This window comes from Oncorhynchus kisutch, linkage group LG21 (genome assembly GCF_002021735.2).
Source record: "Oncorhynchus kisutch isolate 150728-3 linkage group LG21, Okis_V2, whole genome shotgun sequence".
NCBI classification, from domain to species: Eukaryota; Metazoa; Chordata; class Actinopteri; order Salmoniformes; family Salmonidae; genus Oncorhynchus; species Oncorhynchus kisutch.
The window spans coordinates 33,390,973-33,417,634 of record NC_034194.2 but is presented as its reverse complement, the minus strand read 5'-3'; the positions used below and the strand labels follow the sequence as shown (position 1 = coordinate 33,417,634).

The window sequence follows — 26,662 nt, the reverse complement described above, 5'->3', positions numbered from 1 at the left end:
ATATTTCCCTCAGATTACACAGATCCATAAAGAATTTGAAAACAAACCCGCTTTTGATAAACTCCCTTATCTACTTTGTGAAACACCACAGTGTGCCATCACAGCAGCAAGATTTGTGACCTGTTGCCACAAGAAAAGGGCAACCAGTGAAGAACAAACACCATTGTAAATTCCATCCATATTTATGCTTATTTATTTTCCCTTGTGTACTTTAACCATTTGTACATTGTTACAACACTGTATAAATACATAACATTATTGTTTTATTGTTTTGAAACGTCTGTATGTGTAATGTTTACTGTTCATTTTTATTGTTTATTTCACTTTTGTATATTATCTACCTCACTTGCTTTGGCAATGTTAACACATGTTTCCCATACCAATAAAGCCCCTTAATTTGAATTGAGTGAAGTGGATACTAATTTCTCCTCCTTCTTGGCCCTCCTTCTGCAGCCCAGTCTTTAAGAGGAGATGAATGTACATTACATGGAATATCCCCACGGCGCTCTAGTGATGATTATGGTGATGATGGCGATGATGATGCTGGTGATGATGATGAGGATGATGGTGATGGTTCGCACAGAGACGGACTGCCACAGAGCAAGACCATGTCCTCACAGAGAGGTCACTCTCTCTCACTGTCGCCTCCACAAAGGGGTATGATCACATGAGAGAGACATGGGTAAGAGAGAGAGAGAGAGAGAGAGAGAGAGAGAGAGAGAGAGAGAGAGGCAACTGAAATCATCGATCCATTCCAGGCTGTCTGAAAAAGCCAAGGGCTCCACTCCATCGTGCCCACAGTGCATATATTTCTCCCACAGCCTCAGATGCTGTACTGCTCTCATGGCTGTGCCTGGCCCTCCACAGTGTAATGAATGGGACACATAATCACAGGATGCTAGGCCAGGCTTCATTATTCTGTGATAAGCAAAGCAGCAATGCCTAAATCAAGTGGCATAGAAAGGCATCTAACACCTAGCCTTGTGGATGAGGGCTCTGACTCATTGCTGACTGGATCAGACAAGGGCCCACTTTTCACTTGAACTGACTAATATCCTTAGGTGTGGTAGAGAGGTGTGGTAGAGAGAGATAGAGAGGTGTGGTAGAGAGAGACAGAGAGAAGGTGTGGTTGACAGAGAGAGAGAGAGAGAGAGAGAGAGAGAGAGAGAGAGAGAGAGAGAGAGAGAGAGAGGTGTGGTAGAGAGAGAGAAGGTGTGGAATAGAGAGAGAGAGGTGTGGTAGAGAGAGAGATAGAGAGGTGTGGTAGAGAGAGAGAAGGTGTGGTTGACAGAGAGAGAGAGTGACAGACAGCAACGCAGCACCCAAGACCTGCTGGGGAGTGTCGGTGATGATGAGTCTGGGCTGCAGCCCTCCCTACCTGGGAGAGGAGATCCTGGGGCTTGCCTCCCAGGCCGTGGGGCATCTCCCTGCAGCGCGTGGACAGGTTGAGGATGGCCGTGGCGGCCATGTGAGCAGCCTCTGTATCCTGTGTGTAGTCAAAGCTGCTCTTACTGCAGGTGCTGCTGGCGCTGCTGCCGCCCCCTCCTCCTCCCCCTCCGCAGCTCAGACTGCTGCTGCTGGGAGCGTATCTGCTCGTCGTGCTGCTGGGAGCGTATCTGCTTGTCGTGCTGCTGGGAGCATAGCTGCTAGTCGTGCTGCTGGCTGGGCTCTTACAGTAGTGCTTGGCTGCAGGGAGGGAGCACAGTGGACAGTTCATACACATACATACTTAACACAACATACGGAACACAACATACGGAACACGACATACGGAACACGACATACGGAACTCGACATACGGAACACAACATGCGTAACACGACATACGGAACACAACATACAAAACACAAAATACGCAACATGACATACGGAACACGACATACGGAACACGACATACGGAACACGACATACGAAACACGACATACGGAACACGACATACGGAACACAACATACAAAACACAAAATACAGAACACAAAATACGCAACACGACATACGGAACACGACATACGGAACACGACATACGGAACACGACATACAGAACACGACATACAGAACATGACATATGGAACACGACGTACGGAGCACGACATACGGAACACGACATACGGAACACGACAAACGGAACAAAACATACAAAACACAAAATACAGAACACAAAATACAGAACACACATGAAGGACAATACATTATACATGTACACACATTCATACAGTACATGTATACAGAACATGTATACAGAACATATATATAGATCACTCATACAGAACACGTATACAGAACACACATACAGAACACACATACAGAACACACATACGGAACACTCATACGGAACACTCATACAGAACATGTATACAGAACACACATACAGAACACACATACAGAACATGTATACAGAACACTCTTACAGAACATGTATACAGAACACTCAAACAGAACACACATACAGAACATGTATACAGAACACACACACAGAACATGTATACAGAACACTCATACAGAACACACATACAGAACATGTATACAGAACACACACACAGAACATGTATACAGAACACTCATACAGAACACACATACAGAACATGTATACAGAACACACACACAGAACATGTATACAGAACACTCAAACAGAACACACATACAGAACATGTATACAGAACACACACACAGAACATGTATACAGAACACACATACAGAACATGTATACAGAACACTCTTACAGAACATGTATACAGAACACTCAAACAGAACACACATACAGAACATGTATACAGAACACTCATACAGAACATGTATACAGAACACTCATACAGAACATGTATACAGAACACTCATACAGAACACACATACAGAACACACACACAGAACACTCATACAGAACACTCATACAGAACACACATGCAGAACACTCATACAGAACATGTATTCAGAACACTCATACAGAACATGTATACAGAACACACATACAGAACACTCATACAGAACACACATACAGAACACTGATACAGAACACTCATACAGAACATGTATACAGAACATGCATACAGTAACAGACAATAATGATACTGAAGCAGAAGGCCAGATTTTACCCCCCAAAAAGAACAATATGAAATGGAGATGTATAGAAAGACATGACATATACATTTAGAGGAGACAGACAGACAGACAGACAGACAGACAGACAGACAGACAGACAGACAGACAGACAGACAGACAGACAGACAGACAGACAGACAGACAGACAGACAGACAGACAGACAGACAGACAGACAGACAGACAGACAGACAGACAGACAGACAGACAGACAGACAGACAGACAGACAGACAGACAGACAGACAGACAGACAGACAGACAGACAGACAGACAGACAGACAGACAGACAGACAGACAGACAGACAGATAGATAGATAGATAGATAGATAGATAGATAGATAGATAGATAGATAGATAGATAGATAGATAGATAGATAGATAGATAGATAGATAGATAGATAGATAGATAGATAGATAGATAGATAGATAGATAGATAGATAGATAGATAGATAGATAGATAGATAGATAGATAGATAGATAGATAGATAGATAGATAGATAGATAGATAGATAGATAGATAGATAGATAGATAGATAGATAGACAGACAGACAGACAGACAGACAGACAGACAGACAGACAGACAGACAGACAGACAGACAGACAGACAGACAGACAGACAGACAGACAGACAGACAGACAGACAGACAGACAGACAGACAGACAGACAGACAGACAGACAGACAGACAGACAGACAGACAGACAGACAGACAGACAGACAGACAGACAGACAGACAGACAGACAGACAGAGTGAGATAGATAGATAGATAGATAGATAGATAGATAGATAGATAGATAGATAGATAGATAGATAGATAGATAGATAGATAGATAGATAGATAGATAGATAGATAGATAGATAGATAATTACTAACACCTACAGGGAAGTCTTTCAATGGAAGGTTTGCTCCATGGTGAATGCTGTGTGAGAGCAAATGATTGTGCTCTTGGTTGGAGAAAGAGGAGAGGGCGACAGAGATGGAGAGCACGAGGAGAGAGCTAGGGAGAGAGAGAGCGCGCAAGCAAGAGGGATGGGAGTGGTGTGAATATGGTCTTGGCAGTAAGGGTTTGCAGGCAGCAGAGTGTGTGAGCGAGCGGGGAATGCAGAAGCCCTGAACGCATCCACATTACAGGGAGCTGAGACAAAAACCTTCCAACCAGCAGCTCCAAAATGAATCAAACAAATGGGTTGTATTCTATGTTCATCTCCAATCCAGATTGGGGTTGTTCTCTCTAATTGTGAAGTATGCAAAATCAAATTGATGGAAATAAAAACATTGGTTTTAGGCATGCACATGTACTGTATTTCAATAGTTCATCTGCGTTGTATAAGTGTTGAGTCTATCGCTTGTTCAACATATTTACAACATTGTCAAAGCACAGATCTAGAATCTGGGAATAATGTGTGTGTGCATTTGTGTGTGTGTGTTTGTGTGTGTGTGTGTGTGCCAACATGCGTGCGTGCATGCATCAGAGCGCACAAGCAGTCGTTCCCTACCATCATATCCCTTGGGTGAGGTGTCCGTGTCCCGTCCGTGGGCCTTGGGGGCCAGGCCTGTCTTCCCCCTGCTGTAGACGTGGTGCTGGCTGTCGTAGCCTTGGCCGTAGTCGAAGCTGGTCTTGGAGTACTTCTCCAGCTCCTTGGCCAGGTTGGAGCGCGGCGTGCTGGTGGACACGTTATTTTTGTAACCGTACTGTGGGATCTCCAGCTGTTTCACAAAGCACATTGGCCTGGAAGATAACCATGGACAGGGGGGGGCGTGTTTGTGTACACGCGGTGAGAGCGGTCTGACTGTCTGACTGCATGGTGTACGTCCTCACTGAACCACTAGGGGGACTTCATTTGTAAGAGCATGAATCATAAGCGCTGCTACGGTAGGCATTCTATTGTTCTTTCTACATCTACATGAAGTAGGATTTGAAAGCAGAGAGAGTGATGGAGGCCAGTGTTTACATTCACGGCTACAGGGAATGCACTGGGATGAGCGGGGAGGCTGGGGGAGTGGTGGTCATGTGATGAGGGTGTGAGTGAGTACCTCAGCACACGATCTGAAGCCTGGCTGGACTTGGGGCCCCCGTCACATGGGATGTGCTTCTCCTGGACTTTAACCATCTTCTCTGCAGCGGCGATGGGGCACCCCGAGAGACTGCAACAGCATTCACACAATGGAGTGAGGCCTAATTAGCCAGATGCACATGCACACACACAAACACATGTACTGTATGCTCGCACGCACACACACACACACACACACACACACACACACACACACACACACACACACACACACACACACACACACACACACACACACACACAACCCACTTGCACAGACACATAAACCCCCCCACACACACGTGCCTACACTCTGCCTCTCCGATAACAGACACATCCTATCAATCAACTAAATTTGGCTTTGATTTAAACAGAATTGCACATTTTAAGCTATAAAATGGAGCCCCACGTATGAATTATGTATTTCCTATGGCCTAGTTTTTTATTGCAAAGCCGGAGCTTTGCAGATACATATTATTGGCTGCCTGGGCATGAGGGGCTGCTGAGCTTCAGAGAGATCCCCTCAGCTAGATACTGCAGTCCTTTCAGAGGCATTCTGGGTAGGCTCAGTGGGGAGAACTGATTAACCCCCATGCCAGCTACTGTACTCCCTTCTCTCCTCCTCACCTCCTCTACATGCCTTCCCCTGTTGTCCTCTCCTCCTCTCCCCCTCTCCCCCTCTTGCCTCTCACACTCACCTCCTCTACATGCATTCCCCTGTCGTCCTCTCCTCCTCTCGCCTCTCATCCTCTCCTCCTCTACATGCCTTCCCCTGTCGTCCTCTCCCTCTCCCCCTCTCCTCAACATGCCTTCCCCTGTCGTCCTCTCCTCCTCTCCCCCTCTCGCCTCTCGTCCTCTCTGCCTTCCCCTGTCGTCCTCTCCTCCTCTCTACTCTCGTCCTCTCCTCCTCTACACGCCTTCCCCTGTCATCCTCTCCCCCTCTCGCCCTGTCATCCTCTCCTCCTCTATATGCCTTCCCCTGTGGTCCTCTCCTCCTCTCCCCCTCTCTCCTCTCGTCCTCTCGTCCTCTCCCCCTCTCTCCTCTCGTCCTCTCCTCTTCTACACGCCTTCCCCTGTCGTCCTCTCCCCCTCTCGCCCTGTCGTCCTCTCCTCCTCTCCCCCTCTCGCCTCTCGTCCTCACCTCCTCTACATGCCTTCCCCTGTCGTCCTCTCCTCCTCTCCCCCTCTCGCCTCTCGTCCTCTCCGCCTTCCCCAGTCATCCTCTCCTCCTACCCCCCTCTGCCCTCTCCTCCTCCACTTCTACCCCTCTCCATCTCTCATCCTCTCCCCCTTACCTCCTCTCCTCCTCTACCCTCTCTCCACCTCTCGCTTTCTCCTCCTCTTCTTCTCCTTTCTCCCTCAAATGTTCACCTTATAAGATGCCTCTTTATACACATACAAACCAGTCACTCTCACATACAAACCAGTTACTCTCGCATACAAACCAGTCACTCTCACATGCAAACCAGTCACTCTCACATACAAACCAGTCACTCTCACATACAAATCAGTCACTCTTACATACAAACCAGTCACTCTCACATACAAACCAGTCCCTCTCACATACAAACCAGTCACTCTCACATACAAACCAGTCCCTCTCACATACAAACCAGTCACTCTCACATACAAACCAGTCACTCTCACATACAAACCAGTCACTCTCACATACAAACCAGTCCCTCTCACATACAAACCAGTCACTCTCACATACAAACCAGTCACTCTCACATACAAACCAGTCACTCTCACATATAAACCAGTCACTCTCACATACAAACCAGTCACTCTCACATACAAACCAGTTACTCTCACATACAAACCAGTTACTCTCACATACAAACCAGTCACTCTCACATACAAACCAGTCACTCTCACATACAAACCAGTCACTCTCACATACAAACCAGTCACTCTCACATACAAACCAGTCACTCTCACATACAAACCAGTCACTCTCACATACAAACCAGTCACTCTCACATACAAACCAGTCACTCTCACATACAAACCAGTCACTCTCACATATAAACCAGTCACTCTCACATACAAACCAGTCACTCTCACATACAAACCAGTTACTCTCACATACAAACCAGTCACTCTCACATACAAACCAGTCACTCTCACATACAAACCAGTCACTCTCACATACAAACCAGTCACTCTCACATACAAACCAGTCACTCTCACATACAAACCAGTCACTCTCACATACAAACCAGTCACTCTCACATACAAACCAGTCACTCTCACATACAAACCAGTCACTCTCACATACAAACCAGTCACTCTCACATACAAACCAGTCACTCTCACATACAAACCAGTCACTCTCACATACAAACCAGTCACTCTCACATACAAACCAGTCACTCTCACATACAAACCAGTCACTCTCACATACAAACCAGTCACTCTCACATACAAACCAGTTACTCTCACATACAAACCAGTCACTCTCACATACAAACCAGTCACTCTCACATACAAACCAGTCACTCTCACATACAAACCAGTCACTCTCACATACAAACCAGTCACTCTCACATACAAACCAGTCACTCTCACATACACACCAGTCACTCTCACATACAAACCAGTCACTCTCACATACAAACCAGTCCCTCTCACATACAAACCGGCACTGCTTTTGTGTGAGAGATGAATGTGGTCTCTGGGCCTCTCCTAATAGTTTCATATCCGTGCCATAAATAAAACATTGATACAGCCGGAACACACACACAGTCACAGACAGACACACGCAGATTTCAAAGTGGTGAGGACCGTGTGACAAACTGACAGGACTGCTGTCAGTATCATCGAGTTTCCATGACAACAGCGAGGAGGAGAGAAATGAGAGACACATGTACAGAATTCTCTCTTTTTTTCATACGTCTTGCTATGCACTGCTCCCCAACACTACTAATGACTACACGTGTGCGTGCCAGTCCCAAAGGACGTGTTCTATATAACATAGCCTCCAGCAACTGGGGATGGTAAGGGAGGTGTGTGTGTGTGTGTGTGTGTGTGTGTGTGTGTGTGTGTGTGTGTGTGTGTGTGTGTGTGTGTGTGTGTGTGTGTGTGTGTGTGTGTGTGTGTGTGTGTGTGTGTGTGTGTGTGTTATTGTCTAGGTACCTATATACAATATGTACAGAACATTGACTAACTAACTTGTTGGAAAGGTGGCATCCTATGACGGTGCCACGTTGAAACTCACTGAGCTCTTCATTAAGGCCTCTCTACTGCCAATGTTTGTCTATGGAGATTGTGTGCTCAATTTTATACACCTGTCAGCAATGGGTGTGGCTGAAATAGCCGAATCCACTAATTTGAAGGGGTGTCCACATACTTTTGTATTTGAAGGGGTGTCCGTGGTGTACAGTATATACATTATGTATAGGTGTGTGTTTGTGTGACGCAGTATGCAGAATGTACTCATCTTAGCATCCTCCAGGCTTTGTGCTGCTCTACTGGGAGACCGTGGCTCAGCCTCTAAACCCACCTAGCTACAAACAATAGATTCCTGACCCTGAGATACACTGGTAGCCAGTGACTATGACAACCCCACATATTCCTCTTTTTTACTTTTTTTCTCTCTCTTACATCCTGAACAAAGAGATCAGACTATAAATGTAGCTATTCCATTATTTATTATTTTCTCTCCCAGTGCATGCCCTGCCTGGTTGCCAGCCACTCACCTGCGGTGGGAGTTCCTGTTGCTATTGACATGGCCACGCCCCGAGCAGCCAGGAGTAGGGCACTTTAGAACATTTTCATACATTGCAAGAACTTAGGACAGACAGGGAGAGGTGAGAGAGACAGCGAGGGGTTAGGAGCACCCAGAGTCAGTGGTTATTGTCCAATTATAGTTTGTTAGTGAGCAGAAAAAGTGTCATGCACTGTTACGGTCAACTGTCCTGTTGATGCTCATGCAAGCAGCAGAAAAATAATGGATTGAATCAAGCAGCATTCAAAGGTAGTCGGCGTGTTGTTAGTCATTCTGAAGCATCTTGATGGACTAATCCATAAGAATTGAAAATGGTATGTAGGCAGACATTTGCTGTGATATTTAATGTTACATATGACATATTATAAACTGGGTGGTTCAAGCCCTGAATGCTGATTGGCTATCAGACCGTATATCAAAGGTATGAAAAAACATTTCTGTTTACTGCTGTAATTACATTGGTAACCAGTTTATCATAGCAATAAGGCACCTCGGGGGTTTGTGGTACGCGTAGTGTTGTGCATAAGAACAGTCCTTAGCCGTGGTGTATTGGCCATATACCACACCTCCTCATGCCTTATTGCTTAAGTATATATTTCCTTTACAGAAGCAGGAATAGAGGTAAGTCTGGTAAAAAATAAGTAGTCTCACAAAGAGATGCTTTTATGTCTAAAATCTATAGAGGAGACATCACTTTGCATGCAGGCATCAAGCCGGGTGAACGCAAAGAAAGAGAGAGCATCCCCATGCTGATCGGAGGACGACCTCACGTGTCAACCCAACACAAGAACCATGGCAGGGCATTTAGTGGAAAAGAGATACCCAGAAACTCAAAAGAAAATGAGAAAGAGGTTGTTCTACATTGCACTACGAGAGGGCAACAAACAGTCTAAATGCCCCCAAGCACAGTCAGTACGGAATGCAGTGTGCAGCACTTACTTTCTGGTGGCACCCTGTCCTTGTGGGGGCAGCCTGACAGGCTCCTGTGGTGGGGGTAGAGACCTGTGACGTGGCCTGTCCCATCACAGCCCGGGGTTGGACACTTACTCTCCTTCTTGTCCCCCCTTGAGGAATCTACCAAGGAGAAAAAGAAGGGGTGGGGGGGGGGGGGGGTGTTCAAAAGTCATCTATCTAGGTGAGTGTTCGACTGGTTACTACAGCATGTCACCCCTACAAACCGAAATGAATGGAATGTCCCATCCACTGTTGTTTACCGAACTTCATTTAGAGTATCATATATTCATATTGTATTTGAACCGTATTATCCCCCCAAATTTAGAGGGGGTAGGACGAAACACAGACTATAGTCACACCTGATTTATCAGTTTATCATGGCAATACATGTTCCCCCCACATTCCCCCCACGCTCGATGCAGAAAATCTGTGCAATTGTTCAATCCCAACATCCCAGAAATGCAATTTTATATTTCATAAAAAATGTACACTTGCTGTAGAGATAACACAGAATGACTAAGCCTGTGTGAAACTGGCTTATCAGCAGTTCTCCCATATGTCTATCTGGGGCCTCGCTATCATCTCCACCAATCCTCAATGGTCCCCCAAGGACAAGGAACAATCCCAACTATGTTGAGCAGAGGCCGTGTGTATGAACATTGTCTCTGTGCGTCACAGCTAGATTGTTTTTATTTAGAACTAGTAATGGATCAGAGCTATCAATATTCCTGACCCCATGGCAACATTAGAAAAATGACTACCCCCCCACACAAGGCCATAGTCCCTGCCTTTGATGATGAAGACTTTGAATAACTTGATGATAGATTATCTAATGCGATTATGACCATTTGAAAAAAAGAACTAGCATGTTGCCAGATCTGGTCTTACCAAAGCCTTATATAGCCCTGGGTCTTACTAGTACCGTCACCTATATGGTCTTCAGACTACAATTATACTTAATATTCCTTGAGACCTCCCCACTAGCTTCATGTGCTAATGGAAGTTAATAACATACCATTACAGTACATATCTGTGATGACCACCAATGGGTGGTCCTTAATAATAGTCATTTTGTTATGCGATTTTTGCATGATTTGAGGCCTGCCATTCAACATCCTGTGGCTACTGTTGGCAAGACGTGTTGTAGAAGACGACGAGCAATGGGCAGAATTACCTGGAGAAATGACTTCAAGTGACTTTGGATTTCTACTACTTCAGTATAATAGGAACTTAAATGTCACATATTATAAGGTTAAATAATGCCTGAACATCCAATTCAGTGTGGTTTCTGAATATAGCTGTCCTCTTCCCTTCAGATGAACAGTGATAACACCCAACATTGGCTACTGCATATATTGATCTGACGCCTCTATGTCACACCCTGATCTGTTTCACTTGTCTTTGTGATTGTCTCCACCCCCCTCCAGGTGTCGCCCACCTTCCCCATTATCCCCTGTGTATTTATACCGGTTTGTCTGTTTGTCTGTTGCCAGTTCGTTTGTTGCCAGTTCGTCTTATTTGTCAAGTCAACCAGCCTTTTTTGTATCAGCTCTTGCTCTCAGTCTCTCTTTTCTTGTCCAACTGGTTTTGGCCCTTGCCTGTCCTGACCCTAAGCCTGCCTGCCTTCCTGTACATTTGCCCTGTTGCGGAAATAAACATTGTTACTTCGACACGGTCTGCATCTGGGTCTTACCCTGTCCTGATACTGTATGGATCTTTAAAGTTTATAGAAGAATAATTTGATCTTCAGTTCAACCAAATCAAATAAAATGTTATTGGTCACATTCACATAGAGTATTTAGCAGATATTATTGCGGGTGTAGCGAAATGCTTGTGTTCCTAGCTCCAACAGTGCAGTAATATCAAATTATACAAATACATCTAAAAGTAAAACATTTGAATTAAGAAATAATAGAACAAGCAATGTCCGAGTGGCATTGACTACACTACTGTAGAATACAGAATATACAGTTGAAGTCGGAAGTTTACATACACCTTAACCAAATCCATTTAAACTCAGTTTTTCACAATTCCTGACAATTAATCCAATACCTTGACTTTGTTGACCTTAAGCCATTTTGCCAACTTTTAAATTATGATTGGGGTCATTGTCCATATGGAAGACCCATTTACAACCAAGCTTTAACTTCCTGACGGATGTCTTGAGATGTTGCTTCAATATATCCACACAATTTTCCCCCCTCATGATGCCATCTATTTTGTGAAGTGCACCAGTCCATCCTGCAGCAAAGCACCACCACACCATGATGCTGCCATCCCCGTGGTTCCCGGTTGGGTTGGTGTTCTTCAGCTTGCAAGCCTCCCCCTTTTTCCTCCAAACATAATGATGGTCATTATGGCCAAACAGTTCTATTTTTGTTTCATCAGACCAGAGGACATTTCTCCAAAAAGTATGATCTTTGTACCCATGTGCAGTTGCAAACCGTAGTCTGTCTTTTTATGGCGGTTTTTGAGCAGGGGCTTCTTCCTTGCTGAGTGGCCTTTCAGGTTATGTCGATATAGGACTCGTTTTACTGTGGATATAGATACTTTTGTACCTGTTTCCTCCGGCATCTTCACAAGGTCATTTGCTGTTGTTCTGGGATTGATTTGCACTTTTCGCACCAAAGTACGTTCATCTCTAGGAGACAGAACACGTCTTCTCCCTGAGCGGTATGATGCATGGTCCCATGGTGTTTATACTTGCGTACTATTGTTTGTACAGATGAACGTGGTACCTTCTGGTAATTTGGAAATTGGTCCCAAGGATGAACCAGACTTGTAGAGGCCTACAACTTTTTTTCTGAGGTCTTGGCTGATTTCTTTAGATTTTCCCATGATATCAAGCAAAGAGGCGCTGAGTTTGAAGGTAGACCTTGAAATACATCCACAGGTACACCTCGAATTGACTCAAATGATGTCAATTAGCCTATCAGAAGCTTCTAAAGCCATGACATCATTTTCTGGAATTTTCCAAGCTGTTTAAAGGCACAGTCAACTTATTGTGTTTAAACTTCTGACCCAGTGGAATTGTGATATAGTGAATTATAAGTGAAATAATCTGTCAGTGAACAATTGTTGGAAAAATTACTTGTTTCATGCACAAAGTAGATGTCCTAACCGACTTGCCAAAACTATAGTTTGTTAACAAGACATTTGTGGAGTGGTTGAAAAACTAGTTTTAGTGACTCCAACCTGAGTCTATGTAAACTTCCGACTTCAACTGTACATATGAAATGAGTAAAACAGTACGTAAACATTATTAAAGTGACTAGTGTGACCAGGGCAGACGAGTAGCTACAGTATTAAACTTTCAGATGATTGTCTTTTGTGTCCTTTGGAATGTTACTCAAAACACAGCATCTCTGTCCAACGACCATGAACGCCACGTGCCACCACCACCCCTCTGATACTACCATAATGACCCGGTCTGAAATTTTGCTCATTCATCTGCTCTGAAGCTATCTTATGGATTAATAACTGCATACACAGAGATGGGATGGCTCACTCCCATGCCTGACAAGCCAAGCGTCTGATGTTAGCATGCCAGACTATTTTAACAACATAAGTTTGAAGTCGACGCTGCCACTGCAATATACAGCATGGAGACCAACTGGGGGAAATGTTTCTGTCCTCTCCCAGGGAGTAGCTGAACTACTGGGCAAGGGGACAAGTAAACGTCCAATATTACTAGATCCATGGGCTAAAAAAGATATCCGAGTTATTCAGCTTGATGTTACGTAATTCTGTTTCTGTGGGCCCTATTGGCATCTGTTGAAACATATTTTCAGCAGGGGCTGATAGCCTACGTCTTTAAGAGTTCATTTAATATCACGTCTACATACATTCCAAACCTTTGTCTATACATTATGCCTTGAATCTATTCTATCGCGCCCAGAAACCTGCTCCTTTCACTCTCTGTTCCGAACGTACTAGACGACCAGTTCTGATAGCCTTTAGCCATACCCTTAACCTACTCCTCCTCTGTTCCTCTGGTGATTTAGAGGTTAATCCAAGCCCTGCAGTGCCTAGCTCCACTCCTACTCCCCAGGTGCTCTCATTTGTTGACTTCTGTACCCGTCAAAGCCTTGGTTTCATGCATGTTAACATGTTAGCCTCCTCCCTAAGTTTGTTTTATTCACTGCTTTAGCACACTCCGCAAACCCGGATGTCCTAGCCGTGTCTGAATCCTGGCTTAGGAAGTCCACCAAAAACCCTGAAATTTCTATCCGTAACCAAAACATTTTTCGACAAGATAGAACTGCCAAAGGGGGCGGTGTTGCAATCTACTGCAAAGATAGCCTGCAGAGTTCTGTCTTACTATCCAGGTCTATACCCAAACAATTCGAGCTTCAATTTTTTAAAATCCACCTTTCCAGAAACAAGTCCCTCACCGTTGCCACTTGCTATAGACCACGCTCTGCCCCCAGCTGCACCCTGGACATCATATGTGAATTGATTGCCCCCAATCTATCTTCAGAGCTCGTGCTGCTAGGTGACCTAAACTGGGACATGCTAAACACCCCGGCCCTTCTACAATCCTAGTTTGATGCCCTCAAATTCACACAAATGATCAATGAACCCACCAGGTACAACTCCAAATCCATTAACACGGGCACCCTCATAGATATCATCCTAACCAAATTGCCCTCCAAATACACCTCAGCTGTTTTCAATCAAGATCTCAGCGATCACTGCCTCATTGCCTGCATCCGTAATGGGTCTGTGGTCAAATGACCACCCCTCATCACTATCAAACGCTCACTAAACCACTTCTGCGAGCAGGCCTTTCTAATCGACCTGGCCCGGGTATCCTGGAAGGATATTGACCTCATCCCGTCAGTAGAGGATGCCTGGTTATTCTTTAAAAGTGCCTTCCTCACCATCTTAAATAAGCATGCCCCATTCAAAACATTTTGAACCAGGAACAGATATAGCCCTTGGTTCTCTCCAGACCTGACTGCCCTTGACCAGCACAAAACATCCTGTGGCGTTCTGCATTAGCAGAAATTTGCATTATATAGCACAAACTCAAAAATGTTCTGGGACACTGTAAAGTCCATGGAGAATATGAGCACCTCCTCCCAGCTGCCCACTGTTCTGAGGCTAGGAAACACTGTCACCACCGATAAATCCACTATAATTGTGAATTTCAATAAGCATTTTTCTATGACTGGCCATGCTTTCCACCTGGCTACCCCTACCCCGAACAACAGCCCTCCACCCCCCCACAGCAACTCGCCCAAGCCTCCCCATTCCCCCTTCACCCAAATCCAGATAGCTGATGTTCTGAAAGAGCTGCAAAATCTGGAGCCCTACAAATCAGCCGGGCTAGACAATCTTGACCCTCTATTTTTTAAATCATCTGCCGAAATTGTTGCAACCCTATTACTAGCCTGTTCAACCTCTCTTCAAAGGGACACTCTAGACCCAAACTTGCTACAGACCTATATCTATCATACCCTGTCTTAATAAGGTCTATTTCGAAAGCCAAGTGAACAAACAGATTACCAACCATTTCGAATCCCACCGTACCTTCTCCGCTATGCAATCTGGTTTCCAAGCTGGTCATGGGTGCACCTCAGCCTCAAGGTACTAAACGATATCATGAACGCCATCGATAAGAGACATTACTGTCTAGCTGTATTCATCGACCTGGCCAAGGCTTTTGACTCTGTCAATCACCACATTCTTATCGGCAGACTTAACAGCCTTGGTTTCTCAAATGATTGCCTCGCCTGGTTCACCAACTACATCTCGGATAGAGTTCAGTGTGTCAAATTGGAGGGCCTGTTGTCCGGACCTCTGGCAGTCTCTATGGGAGGGCCACAGGGTTAAATTCTCGGGCCGACTTTCTTCTTTGTATATATCAATGATGTTGCTCTTGCTGCTGGTGATTCTCTGATCCACCTCTACGCAGACGACACCATTCTGTATACGTCTGGCCCTTCTTTGGACACTGTGTTAACTAACCTCCAGACGAGCTTCAATGCCATACAACTCTCCTTCTGTGGCCTCCAACTACTGTTAAATGCAAGTAAAACTAAATGCATGCTCTTCAACCGATCGCTGCCTGCACCTGCCCGCCCATCCAGCATCACTACTCTGGACAGTTCTGACTTAGAATATGTGGACAGCTACAAATACTTAGGTGTCTGGTTAGACTGTAAACGTTACGTCCAGACTCACATTAAACATCTCCAATCCAAAATTAAATTTAGAATTGGCTTCCTATTTCACAATAAAGCATTCTTCACTCTTGCTGCCAAACATAGCCTCGTAAACCTGACCATCCTACCGATCCTCGACTTCGGCGATGTAATTTACAAAATAGCCTCCAACACTCTACTCAACAAATTGGATGCAGTCTACCACAGTGCCATCCATTTTGTCACCAAAGCCCAATATACTACCCACCACTGCGACCTGTACGCTCTCGTTGGCTGGCCTTTGCTTCATACTCGTCCCCAAACCCACTGGCTCCAGGTCATCTACAAGTCTCTGCTAGGTAAAGCCCCGCCTTATCTCAGCTCACTGGTCACCATAGCAGCACCCACCCGTTGCACGCGCTCCAGCAGTTTTATCTCACTGGTCACCCCCAAAGCCAATTCCTCATTTGGTTGCCTTTCCTTCCAGTTCTCTGCTGCCAATGACTGGAATGAACTGCAAAAATCACTGAAGCAGGATACTCATATCTCCCTCACTAGCTTTAAGCACCAGCTGTCAGAGCAGCTCACAGATCACTGCACCTGTACATAGCCCAACCAACTACCTCATCCCCATACTGTATGTATTTTTTTATCTCGCTCCTTTGCACACCAGTATCTCTACTTGCACATTCATCTTCTGCACGTCTCCCATTCCAGTGTTTAATTGATATATTATAATTACTTCGCCACCATGGCCTATTTATCGCCTTAACTCCCTTATTCTACCTCATTTGCACTCACTGTATCTAGATTTCTTCTACTGTATTATTGACTGTATGTTTGTTTATTCCATGTGTAACTCTGTGTTGTTGTATGTGTCGAATTGCTTTGCTTTATCTTGGCCAGGTCACAGTTTTAAATGAGAACTTGTTCTCAACTGGCCTACCTGGTTAAATAAAGGTGAAATAAAAATCTAATTAAAACAATTAACCGAAATGCTGTTGACACGGAGTGCAACATCAATACTGTACAAATCAGGGTGAAGATACTAGCTGACATAGGGGCTATTGTGTGAATGGGGAGAGTGTTGAGAGTTTCAGGAAGTGGTTACCTTTAGGGTAGTATGCTCTCTTTGACCCGTCGTGGTGCATTCTGGACTTGCGCTCCTCAGCCCCGCTGCTCTGTCGGGGGCTGTGCTCGCCACGATGGTGGTGATTATGATTGTCCCTCCGGACCACCGCATGATGTCCCTCCAAGGCCATGCGGTCCCTCATGACCTTGGCTCGCTCCGACTCCATAGCAATGGCCTTCTCCAGCAGTGACAGGTTGCCTTTTGTCATGTCGAAGGCCTCTTCCGAGCGATCCGAGGCCACCGATGTGGTGTCCTCATCCCCGTCCTGGTGGCAGCTGGCCGAGTAGCCCGTCCTTGAGGCCGGGCTCAGCTGCTCCTCCAGCTTCATCAGGTTGACCATGTCTGAGTAGTTGCGCTCCAGGGACCCACGCTCGTCTGGCTGCTGGCCCTGCTGGCAGCTCTCGTACCTGGGCAAGTGGTGGTGGTCCTGAGGCTGGTGCTGAGCCTGATGGTGCTGGTGGTCGGTTTGGTGCAGTAGGTGGTGGTGGGGCTGGTGAGGGTGGTGGTTCTGATGTGTCTGGTAGTGGTGCAGGCCCGGGTGTCCAGGGCGGTCAGATGGAGACGTCTCGTTTAGCTTGCGGGCCAGGTCAAAGCACTGGTTCCTCAGACACTCCAGGCTGTTGAGACACACCTCCTCTTCGCTCTCCTCAGCCTGACCCCTGACCCCATGATGGTGGGACCGCCCGTTGGGATGCTCGCCGTCATCCACCCCTTCAAGGCAGCCGTCTTCAGGCAGCATGGCACCGTGGCCCTGCGCCAACAGCTTGAGTGAATCCACTGTCTCCCTGACCACGTCACTGTCCAGGTCCACGCTCAACTCGCCCTTCCTGCTCCCACCGCGCTCGCTACTCTCTTCCTCATCATCATCATCGTCCTCGCCGGCACTGTTGGAGGAGTTGCTGTTCATCTCCGACTCGGTCATGGCCTGGTAGGCAGCGTCCTCTGCTATCTTCCCCAGGTTGAGAAGGGACTTGGCCACCAGCTCATCGTAGTTTTCATACTCTTCCCCGTTAGGGCCGATGTTTGGACCGGGGCCGCTGTTGTTGTTGTTGTTGTCCTTCTGTCCCATCGAGTGATGCCTTGATTGTCCACTATTTTTGTAGCGGTTCCCTGTGGTCATGAAAGGAAGGATAGACCTTTCAGCCCTTACTATAGTTGGATAGATGAAGAACAAGACCATCATAGTTTAATTCTTTGGGATATTAATATGAAATTCAACATCTTTCAAAAACATTCCATCTAGTTTTGATCTGCCTTTGATCTTGCAGTTCTGTGATTTTTACTATCAATCCCTTCAATGTATTACTTACTGTACAATGGTTTGGATATTAATCATCACATTTAATGGATTATGTTTGCATTAATAGTTTGATGTTGTACATCATATATTTGGCCAGTCATTGCCAGTATTAAATCCTTTAAATAAAACACGTAAAAGTCAAATCCAATGTATCTAGTACGACTAATAAACCAAATGCCTTTTAATTAATCCATTCAAATTAGTTTACTTTTCAACTAATCATGAGTCAATGTGGTTGTAATAATACATTTCAGTGTTGATTTTAGGGACAGCGGCATATGAGACCGTGGGAGGGAATGAAAGAGGCGTATGAGGTGTTCCGGTTCGGGAGCACGAAATGTCCTCGGAGAAGGCATTTCCATGGGGGGGGGGGGGGGGGGTTAATAATCCGGCGAGCTCCTCTCTCGATAGCTCTTGAAGGCACTGTCAGAAGCGATTGAGGACAAGAGAGAGAGAGAGAGAGGGAGTGCCGATGTAGGGAGAGCAGGCGCATCTGGTGCACCGAAGGTAGAGAACCACTTATTACACCCCCCTCCTCCTGAGGACCTTACTGGCCACATGCTCACGGAGACCATCATGCCTCTCTCCCACTGCCCAGACAGACCCCTTTCACCAATTCTATTCTCTCTGAGGTATTATGCCTCCGTCTCTCCATGATTGGGTATGGCTCTCACTGGCCACATCAAAGGTGCATCACTTTGATTAGAAGTATATCTTTGATTCAAGGACCTCATTTCTAGTGGCAGCTTATTAGTCCAGCAAATAACTCCCAGCTCCACCCAACTCTATCACCCTCTCTTATGTCCCCAGAAACATTGGAAATATGCACTCACCTGGCTCATGGTGCACTTCTTCCTCCTCTTCTTCCTCATGTTCATCTTCATCACCCTCATCCTCCTCCTCCTCTTGCTCCTCCTCTTCTTCTTGCTCTTCATCATCCCCATCCTCTGCTTCCTCGTCTTCCTCTATCCCATCCTCCACCTGTTCTACCTCTACTGGCCCTACTACCGCTCTCCCCCTCTCCACCTGTTCCTCCTCTTCCTCCTCGTCCCCTTCCTCATCACCTTGCTCCTCGTTATCTTCCGAAAATCCTTCCTCCTCCTCCATCTCTTCTCCCTCTTCCTCTCCCTCACCTTCATCCTCTTCCCCTTCCTCCTGGATCTCCCCCTCTAACTCCCCCTGCTCCTTCTCCTCCCTCTCATCCATGGGTTCAGGTTCATAGCAGGGAAAGATGGCAACAGTGTCCTCCTCTGGGTCGGGAGGGGTTAAGAAGGGCCTCCTCTTGGGGGCAGGCTCCAGAGGCTGTTTCTCCTGGGTCTTCCTCTTTTTGGCCAGGGGGCAACCATAGACACTAAATACAAGACATGAGAGGAGTAGAGATTTGTTCAATGGCCTTAATGAGATAAGGGTTCTGTATCTCTAGAGATACCGTGTTATAGCCAGATATAGCCAATCTGGCACAATGTTAATGACTTCTATATCAGTTCAAATCTGGAGGATTCATAATGCAGTCCAACAGGCTCAGAGAGGACGTCAATCATTGCATAATGTCAACTAAACAAGAATCAAAATATATATTTTCTAACCAATTGTACATACATACAGGAACATGCATTCTCTACTTCAATTACATTCCCAAACGCCACTGCATTTCAAAAACCCAGCAGACATCGTTTAGAAGACTCAGACTCCAAAATGTAAAACGAATGCTTATTCAACCAACCCTCAATTACACAACCAGCCCTCAATTACATTCCCATAATAATCATTAGCTGTTGAGAGATTTCCATTTAATTGCTCAAAAACAGTGAGTGAAATTATGCATGGTTTTAAAACCTCTCTGGGATAGGGTCTAGTTTCCTGAATTTCCGCCTGACTGACATGCCCTGTTACTCAGGCCCAGAAGCCAGGATATGCATAATTGGTAGCATTGGATAGAAAACACTTTGAAGTTTCTAAAACTGTTAAAATAATGTCTGAGGCTAAAAGAGAATAGATATGGCAGGCGAAAATCCGAAGATTCCACTAGATGTCAACAGTCTTTATTCAAGATTTCAGTTTTTTTGAAAAACAGAGGAGTTTTGGTGAGGAGATCACTGGAACAATCAGTCTTTGGGCGTGCGAGGGAGAGGGCGCGTTCTTACTAATTTTGCTTTCCTGTTGAACATACTACTTTCCATATGAAATAGTATAGTTTATTTACATTTTAGAGTACCTGAGCATTAAATAGAAATGTCGTTTGACTTGTTTGGACGAAGTTCAGAGGTAGCTATTTGGACTCCTATGTCTGCATGTTGAACAAGTGGATTACTGAAATTACTTTTTGGGATAAAAATAAAGATTTTATCTAACAAAATGACCATTCATGTTGTAGCTGGGACCCTTGATGTGGGGTGCCGCCCTAGACAATCACATGGTATGTAAAGCCTATTGTAAATCAGACAACGCAGTTAGATTAATAAGAATGTAAGCTTTTAAATGATATAAGATACTTGTACGTTCATGAATGTTTAATATTACAATTATATATTTGAATTGCGCGCCCTACAATTTCACCGGATGTTGTCGGCTGGTGTCCCGCTAGAGAAACGCATAACCCTAAGTTAATGTGGATGTCAGGAAATCAATTACTTTATTTCCATATCTAGGGGCTTATTTATAGTTTGGAAGGAAAAGTTGAAGATTGCTGTTCTTTATCAATGAGACTAGATTAGACAGTGATGAGATGCCACAGTTCTTTGAGTGGATGTGAAATAGTAGTAGTATCCTGGATTCCACAGTCAACATTGTTCTGCCTGTTTCACCATTGTTGAAGGGAAACAAAAGTGAAACAGAGGGATACTCAGTGTGGAGTCCACAGGGGCACACTCCAACACTCAGACATCATTTACAAATGCAGTATATGTATTTAGGGAGTCCGCCATATCAGAGGCAGTAGGGATTGATATATATTGATAGGTGCGTAAGTTAGACCACATTGCTGTCCTGCCTGAGAATTTGATATGTAATGAGTACCTTTGGGTGTCAGGGGAAATGTGTCAGGGGAAATGTGTCAGGGGAAATGTGTCAGGGGAAATGTGTCAGGGGAAATGTGTCAGGGGAAATATGTCAGGGGAAATGTGTCAGGGGAAATATGTCAGGGGAATGTGTCAGGGGAAATGTGTCAGGGAAAATGTGTCAGGGAAAATGTGTCAGGGGAAATGTGTCATGGGAAATGTGTCAGGGGAAATGTGTCAGGGGAAATATGTCAGGGAAAATGTGTCAGGGGAAATGTGCCAGGGGAAATATGTCAGGGGAAATATGTCAGGGGAAATATGTCAGGGGAAATATGTGTGGGGAAATGAGTAAAAAGTACATCATTTCCTTTAGGAATCTAGGGAAATAAAAGTAAAACCTGTCAAAAACATAGTAAAGTACAAATACCTAAAAAAATTACTTCAGTACTTTACACCACTGCTCATATGCTTGGTTAGGAGTCATTGGGCTGTACAATGGCCCACATTTCTACTCTATTTACTGTGGTTTATCCCCACTCCCACTCAGCCAATGGATCCGGCCTAGCCTGCCCTAATGTGTGCAAATCTACAGTCGCAGTTAGACTGAAGGACCACCGGCAACCGGCACAACAAGGACACGTTGCCAGCTAATGGGCCTCTATTTTCACTCCATTTGGAATTATAAGTACTAACGATTAAGGTACACACACACGGATAACTGCTCCACATACAACACATCAAGCTCAACTGGGAGATCAATTTCCTATCAAGTTCTCCACATACAACACATCAAGCGCAACTGGGAGATCAATTTCCTTATCAATTTCCTAACTCTATCTACATGTACATACTAGCTCAACTAACAGGTGCCCCTCCACATTGACTCTGTACCGGCACTCCCCTGTATATATTGTTAATTTTTACTGCTGCTCTTTAATTACTTGTTACTTTTATCCCTTATTCTTATCCATATTTTTTTTAAACCACTGTTGGTTCGGGGCTCGTAAGTAAGCATTTCACTGTAAGTTGAAATGTTGTATATACATGTTGTATTCGGCACATGTGACTAACAAAAATGTATTTTATTTAATTCTGCTGCACAGACTAGAGAATAACAACAAAAATATACATTTTCAGGGAGAATACAGGCTGTGATCAGAGAAGAATCCATTTTCCTTTGCATACATTTGACATTTCTTTATTTTGCACTGGTGTCGTCTTCTCTTCCTTTTATCCTACAGCTGTCAGGCAGATAGCTTGCGGGTGCAAACTGTGGACTGTTGACTGTCTCAGTGTGTGTAAGTGTGCCTGCTCCACTCAGTATGACCTTGGACACCTCAACGTCTCCCACAGGCAGGCCACACCAATTAAAATTCCACAGGTAATTAAGCCACATATGAATAAGGGAACACTGCAGACAATTTGGAGAAGAATTGTGCTGTAATTATATGGAGGGAGAGAGAGAGAGAGAGAGAGATGGAGAGAGAGAGAGAGATGGAGAGAGAGAGAGAGAGAGAGAGAGAGAGAGAGAGAGAGAGAGAGAGAGAGGGAGGGAGGGAGGGAGGGAGGGAGGGAGGGAGGGAGGGAGAGAGAGAGAGAGAGAGAGGGAGAGAGAGAGAGAGAGAGAGAGAGAGAGAGAGAGGGAGAGAGAGAGAGAAAGAGAGAAAGAGAGAAAGAGAGGGTGGGTATAAGAGAAGTTTAAGTTGTGGAAATAATAATGACTTCCCTCAGAGAAATCTCCTTTAGAACATATCCTCTGGTTAACTCCTCTAGCCAATGCCTATAGAAAACTGTTGAGGCTAGAACCTTTTTAGAACACAACAATTTGGAACCTCAACCTTTTCTAGATCTACTGTCATCAAAGTAGCCTCTTTTGAGGCATATCAAATCCATCTCAGTTAAAGTAACAAACAAACAATCAAATGCCTAACAAACAATAAAAAACATTCTAATGGACTGATGTCTTATAAATCGTTGGTCTCACTTAGTGTAACAATTTATGAATTTTTGCCCTTGTGAGAATTGGGACAAAGCAAGACATAAAACGTTTAATTTGTTGGGCTACAAAAGACAATTTCCGGCTGTATCCATCCCATCATTAACACTGTGCACTAGCTGCTCATTGCCATGACAGCGATAGCGGGCTTGCCGTATATGAGTTTCCATAGGAGCGCCCTGCTCTCTGTGCCTATACTGCAGCAGCATCCACAGGCATGCATAGCACAGCACTGTCGCTATGGTGATCTCCCCCTCAGGAGTTGGATTTGCCATCCAAGCAGACAGACAGTGCGAGAGAGAGAAAGAGAAGAAGAGATAGAGGGAGAGAGAGAGAGTGAGAGCAGTAATTCTGTCTGACAGACATAACCCCTCTCTCCCCTTCTCCCTCCCACCCTTCCTTTCTCCCTCCCCAAAAGCATAACAAAAGCAGAGCTGGTATTCTGTATTCTGGAGGGCTCCGTCTGTCACACCGCAGCGCAGGCGCCCTCTGTTCCTCTCTCCTGCACAGGCAGCACACAATCAGTGTCTATAGAAGACCACATTCTATGATGGAGCTTATCTGACATGTACAGACCGCAACCAACAGGCTGCAGTCATAGAATATTAATCACCGAAATTGACAAAAATTCCTGAAGACTACAATTATGGAAATTCAGCAATAAGATTATCTGACAAGCATGCTTGATTGGTCTAAGTATTTGATTTTAATAATATGTTTTGTATTGTGTATTTACTATGTTGAATATATGGACAGATAAGAAGCAGATCCATTCATGGAATATATTTCAACTACATTTCCCATGCTGCAATGGTGAGGCTTAGAGTCAAAGCTCAAGGAAGTACTAGTAAATTCATGAGTCAGGATGAATCAATCCTCCTCAAATGTACTGCAATCTTCATCATCAGCCACCCCACAAAACCTATCACAGATCTAATGGACTAAAGCCCTCACACACAAGCACACACACACACACACACACACACACACTTCTGACCTACAAAGTCCAAAATACACACACATACCCGCGACAGGTGTAAATGTCATCTTTGAATTTTTAGCAGCGGAGGAGGTGGAGGGAAGAGCATCTCAAGTCATAGTGTTGTGTGACACAAACACAGGTGGTTAAAAAGGCAGTTTAGTGCTTCAAAGAAAAAAAGCACTGAAGTCCATAAATTATAAAAATACATCTGGATGAGATTTACAGTTGAAATCAGTTATGGGTAAAATCATCAACAGAAACAGTCTACAAAACAAACCCTTATACCATTATATTACCATATCCAAAAATCTATACACTGAGTATACCAAAAGATTAAGAACACCTAGACCCTTTACTCAGTAGTTTGTTGAAGCACCTTTGGCAGCGATTACAGCCTTGAGTCTTCTTGGGTATGATGCTACCAGCCTGGCACACCTGTATTTGGGGAGTTTCTCCCATTCTTCTCTGCAGATCCTCTCAAGCTCTGTCAGGTTGGATGGGGAGTGTTGCTGCACATCTATTTTCAGGTCTCTCCAGAGAGATCCGGTTCAAGTCTGTGCTCTGGCTGCGTCATTCAGAGACTTGTCCCGAAGCCACTCTGGCATTGTCTTGGCTGTGTGCTCAAGGTCATTGTCCTGTTGGAAGGTGAACCTTCGCCCCAGTCTGAGCTCCTGAGTGCTCTGGAGCAGGTTTTCATCAAGGATCTCTCTGTACTTTGCTCCGTTCATCTTTCCCTCGATCCTGATGATCCAGTCTTCCACTCCCTGCTGCTGAAAAACATCCCCACAGCATGATGCTGCCACCACCGTGCTTCACCGTAGGGATAGTATTGGCCAGGTGATGAGCGTTTCTGTTGATGTAGAGATTAATCCAGGACCTGCAGTGCCTAGCTCCACTCCCAATCTCCAGATGCTCTCATTTGTTGACTTCTGTAACCGTAAAAGCCTGGGTTTCATGCATGTTAACAAACACAAGTTTGTTTTACTCACTGCGTTAGCACAATCTGCCAACCCGGATGTCCTAGCCGTGTATGAATTCTGGCTTAGGAAGTCCACCAAAAACCCGGAAATCTCCATCCCTAACCATAACATTTTCCGCCAAGACAGAACTGCCAAAGGGGGCGGTGTTGCAATCTACTGCAAAGATAGCTTGCAGAGTTCTGTCTTACTTACTATCCAGGTCTGTACCCAAACAAATTTAGCTGCTACTACTAAAAATTCACCTTTCCAGAAACAAGTCTCTCACTGTTGCCGCTTGCTATAGACCACCATCTGCCCCCAGCTGTGCCCTCGACACCATATGGGAATTAATTGCACCCCATCTATCTTCTGAGCTCGTGCTACTAGGTGAACCAAAACTGGGACATGCTTAACACCCTGGCAATCCTACAATCTGAGCTTAATGCCCTCAATCTCACACAAATGATCAATGAACCTACCAGGTACAACCCCAAATCCATAAACACGGGCACCCTCATAGATATCAACTAACTTGCCCTCCAAATACACCTTTACTGTTTTCAATCAAGATCTCAGCGATCACTGCCTCATTGCCTGCATCCATAATGGGTCTGCGACCAAATGACTACCCCTCCTCACTGTCAAACACAACCCTAAAACACTTCTGCGAGCAGGCCTTTCTAATCGACCTGGCCGGGGTATCCTGGAATGACATTGACCTCATCCCGACAGTAGAGGATGCCTGGTTATTCTTTAAAAGTGCATTCCTCACCATGTTAAATAAGCATGCCCCATTCAAAAAATGTTGACCTAGGAATAGATATAGTCCTTGGTTAACTCCAGACCTGTCTTCTCTTGACCAGCACAAAAACATCCTGTGGCGTTCTGCATTAGCATCTAATGGCCCCTGTGATATGCAACTTTTCAGGGAAGTTAGGAACAAATATACACAGGCAGTTAGGAAAGCTAAGGCTAGCTTTTTCAAACAGAAATTACCATCCTGTAGTACTAACTCAAAAAGGTTTTGGGACACTGTAAAGTCCATGGAGAATAAGAGCACCTCCTCCCAGCTGCCCACTGCTCTGAGGCTAGGAAACACTGTCACCACCGATAAATCCACTATAATTGAGAATTTCAATAAGCATTTCTCTACGGCTGGCCATGCTTTCCAACTGGCTACCCCTACCCAGGTCAACTGCCCGGCACACTCCACAGCAACCCGCCAAAGCCCCCACCATTTCTCCTTCACCCAAATCCAGATAGCTGATGTTCTGAAAGAGCTGCAAAATCTGGACCATTACAAATCAGCCGGGC

At 45.0% G+C, this 26,662-nt stretch overlaps 1 protein-coding gene across 13 annotated transcripts in view; it reads right to left on the bottom strand.

The window, feature by feature from the left end:
- Positions 1-26,662, bottom strand: part of LOC109866688 (myelin transcription factor 1-like protein) — a 135,865-nt gene that overhangs the window by 60,926 nt on the left and 48,277 nt on the right. For 8 of the 13 annotated variants that reach the window (XM_020455474.2, XM_031800847.1, XM_020455477.2 and 5 more), the window contains exons 6-12: positions 19,249-19,766; positions 17,095-18,264; positions 9,820-9,954; positions 8,852-8,942; positions 5,131-5,241; positions 4,593-4,825; positions 1,379-1,686 (exon numbers count right to left, since the gene is read on the bottom strand). In XM_020455474.2, the coding sequence (XP_020311063.2) occupies positions 1,379-1,686; positions 4,593-4,825; positions 5,131-5,241; positions 8,852-8,942; positions 9,820-9,954; positions 17,095-18,264; positions 19,249-19,766 (2,566 nt within the window). The remainder of the gene's footprint in view (positions 1-1,378; positions 1,687-4,592; positions 4,826-5,130; positions 5,242-8,851; positions 8,943-9,819; positions 9,955-17,094; positions 18,265-19,248; positions 19,767-26,662) is intronic. The other 5 variants (XM_031800848.1, XM_031800855.1, XM_031800854.1 and 2 more) reach the window with 2 other exon arrangements.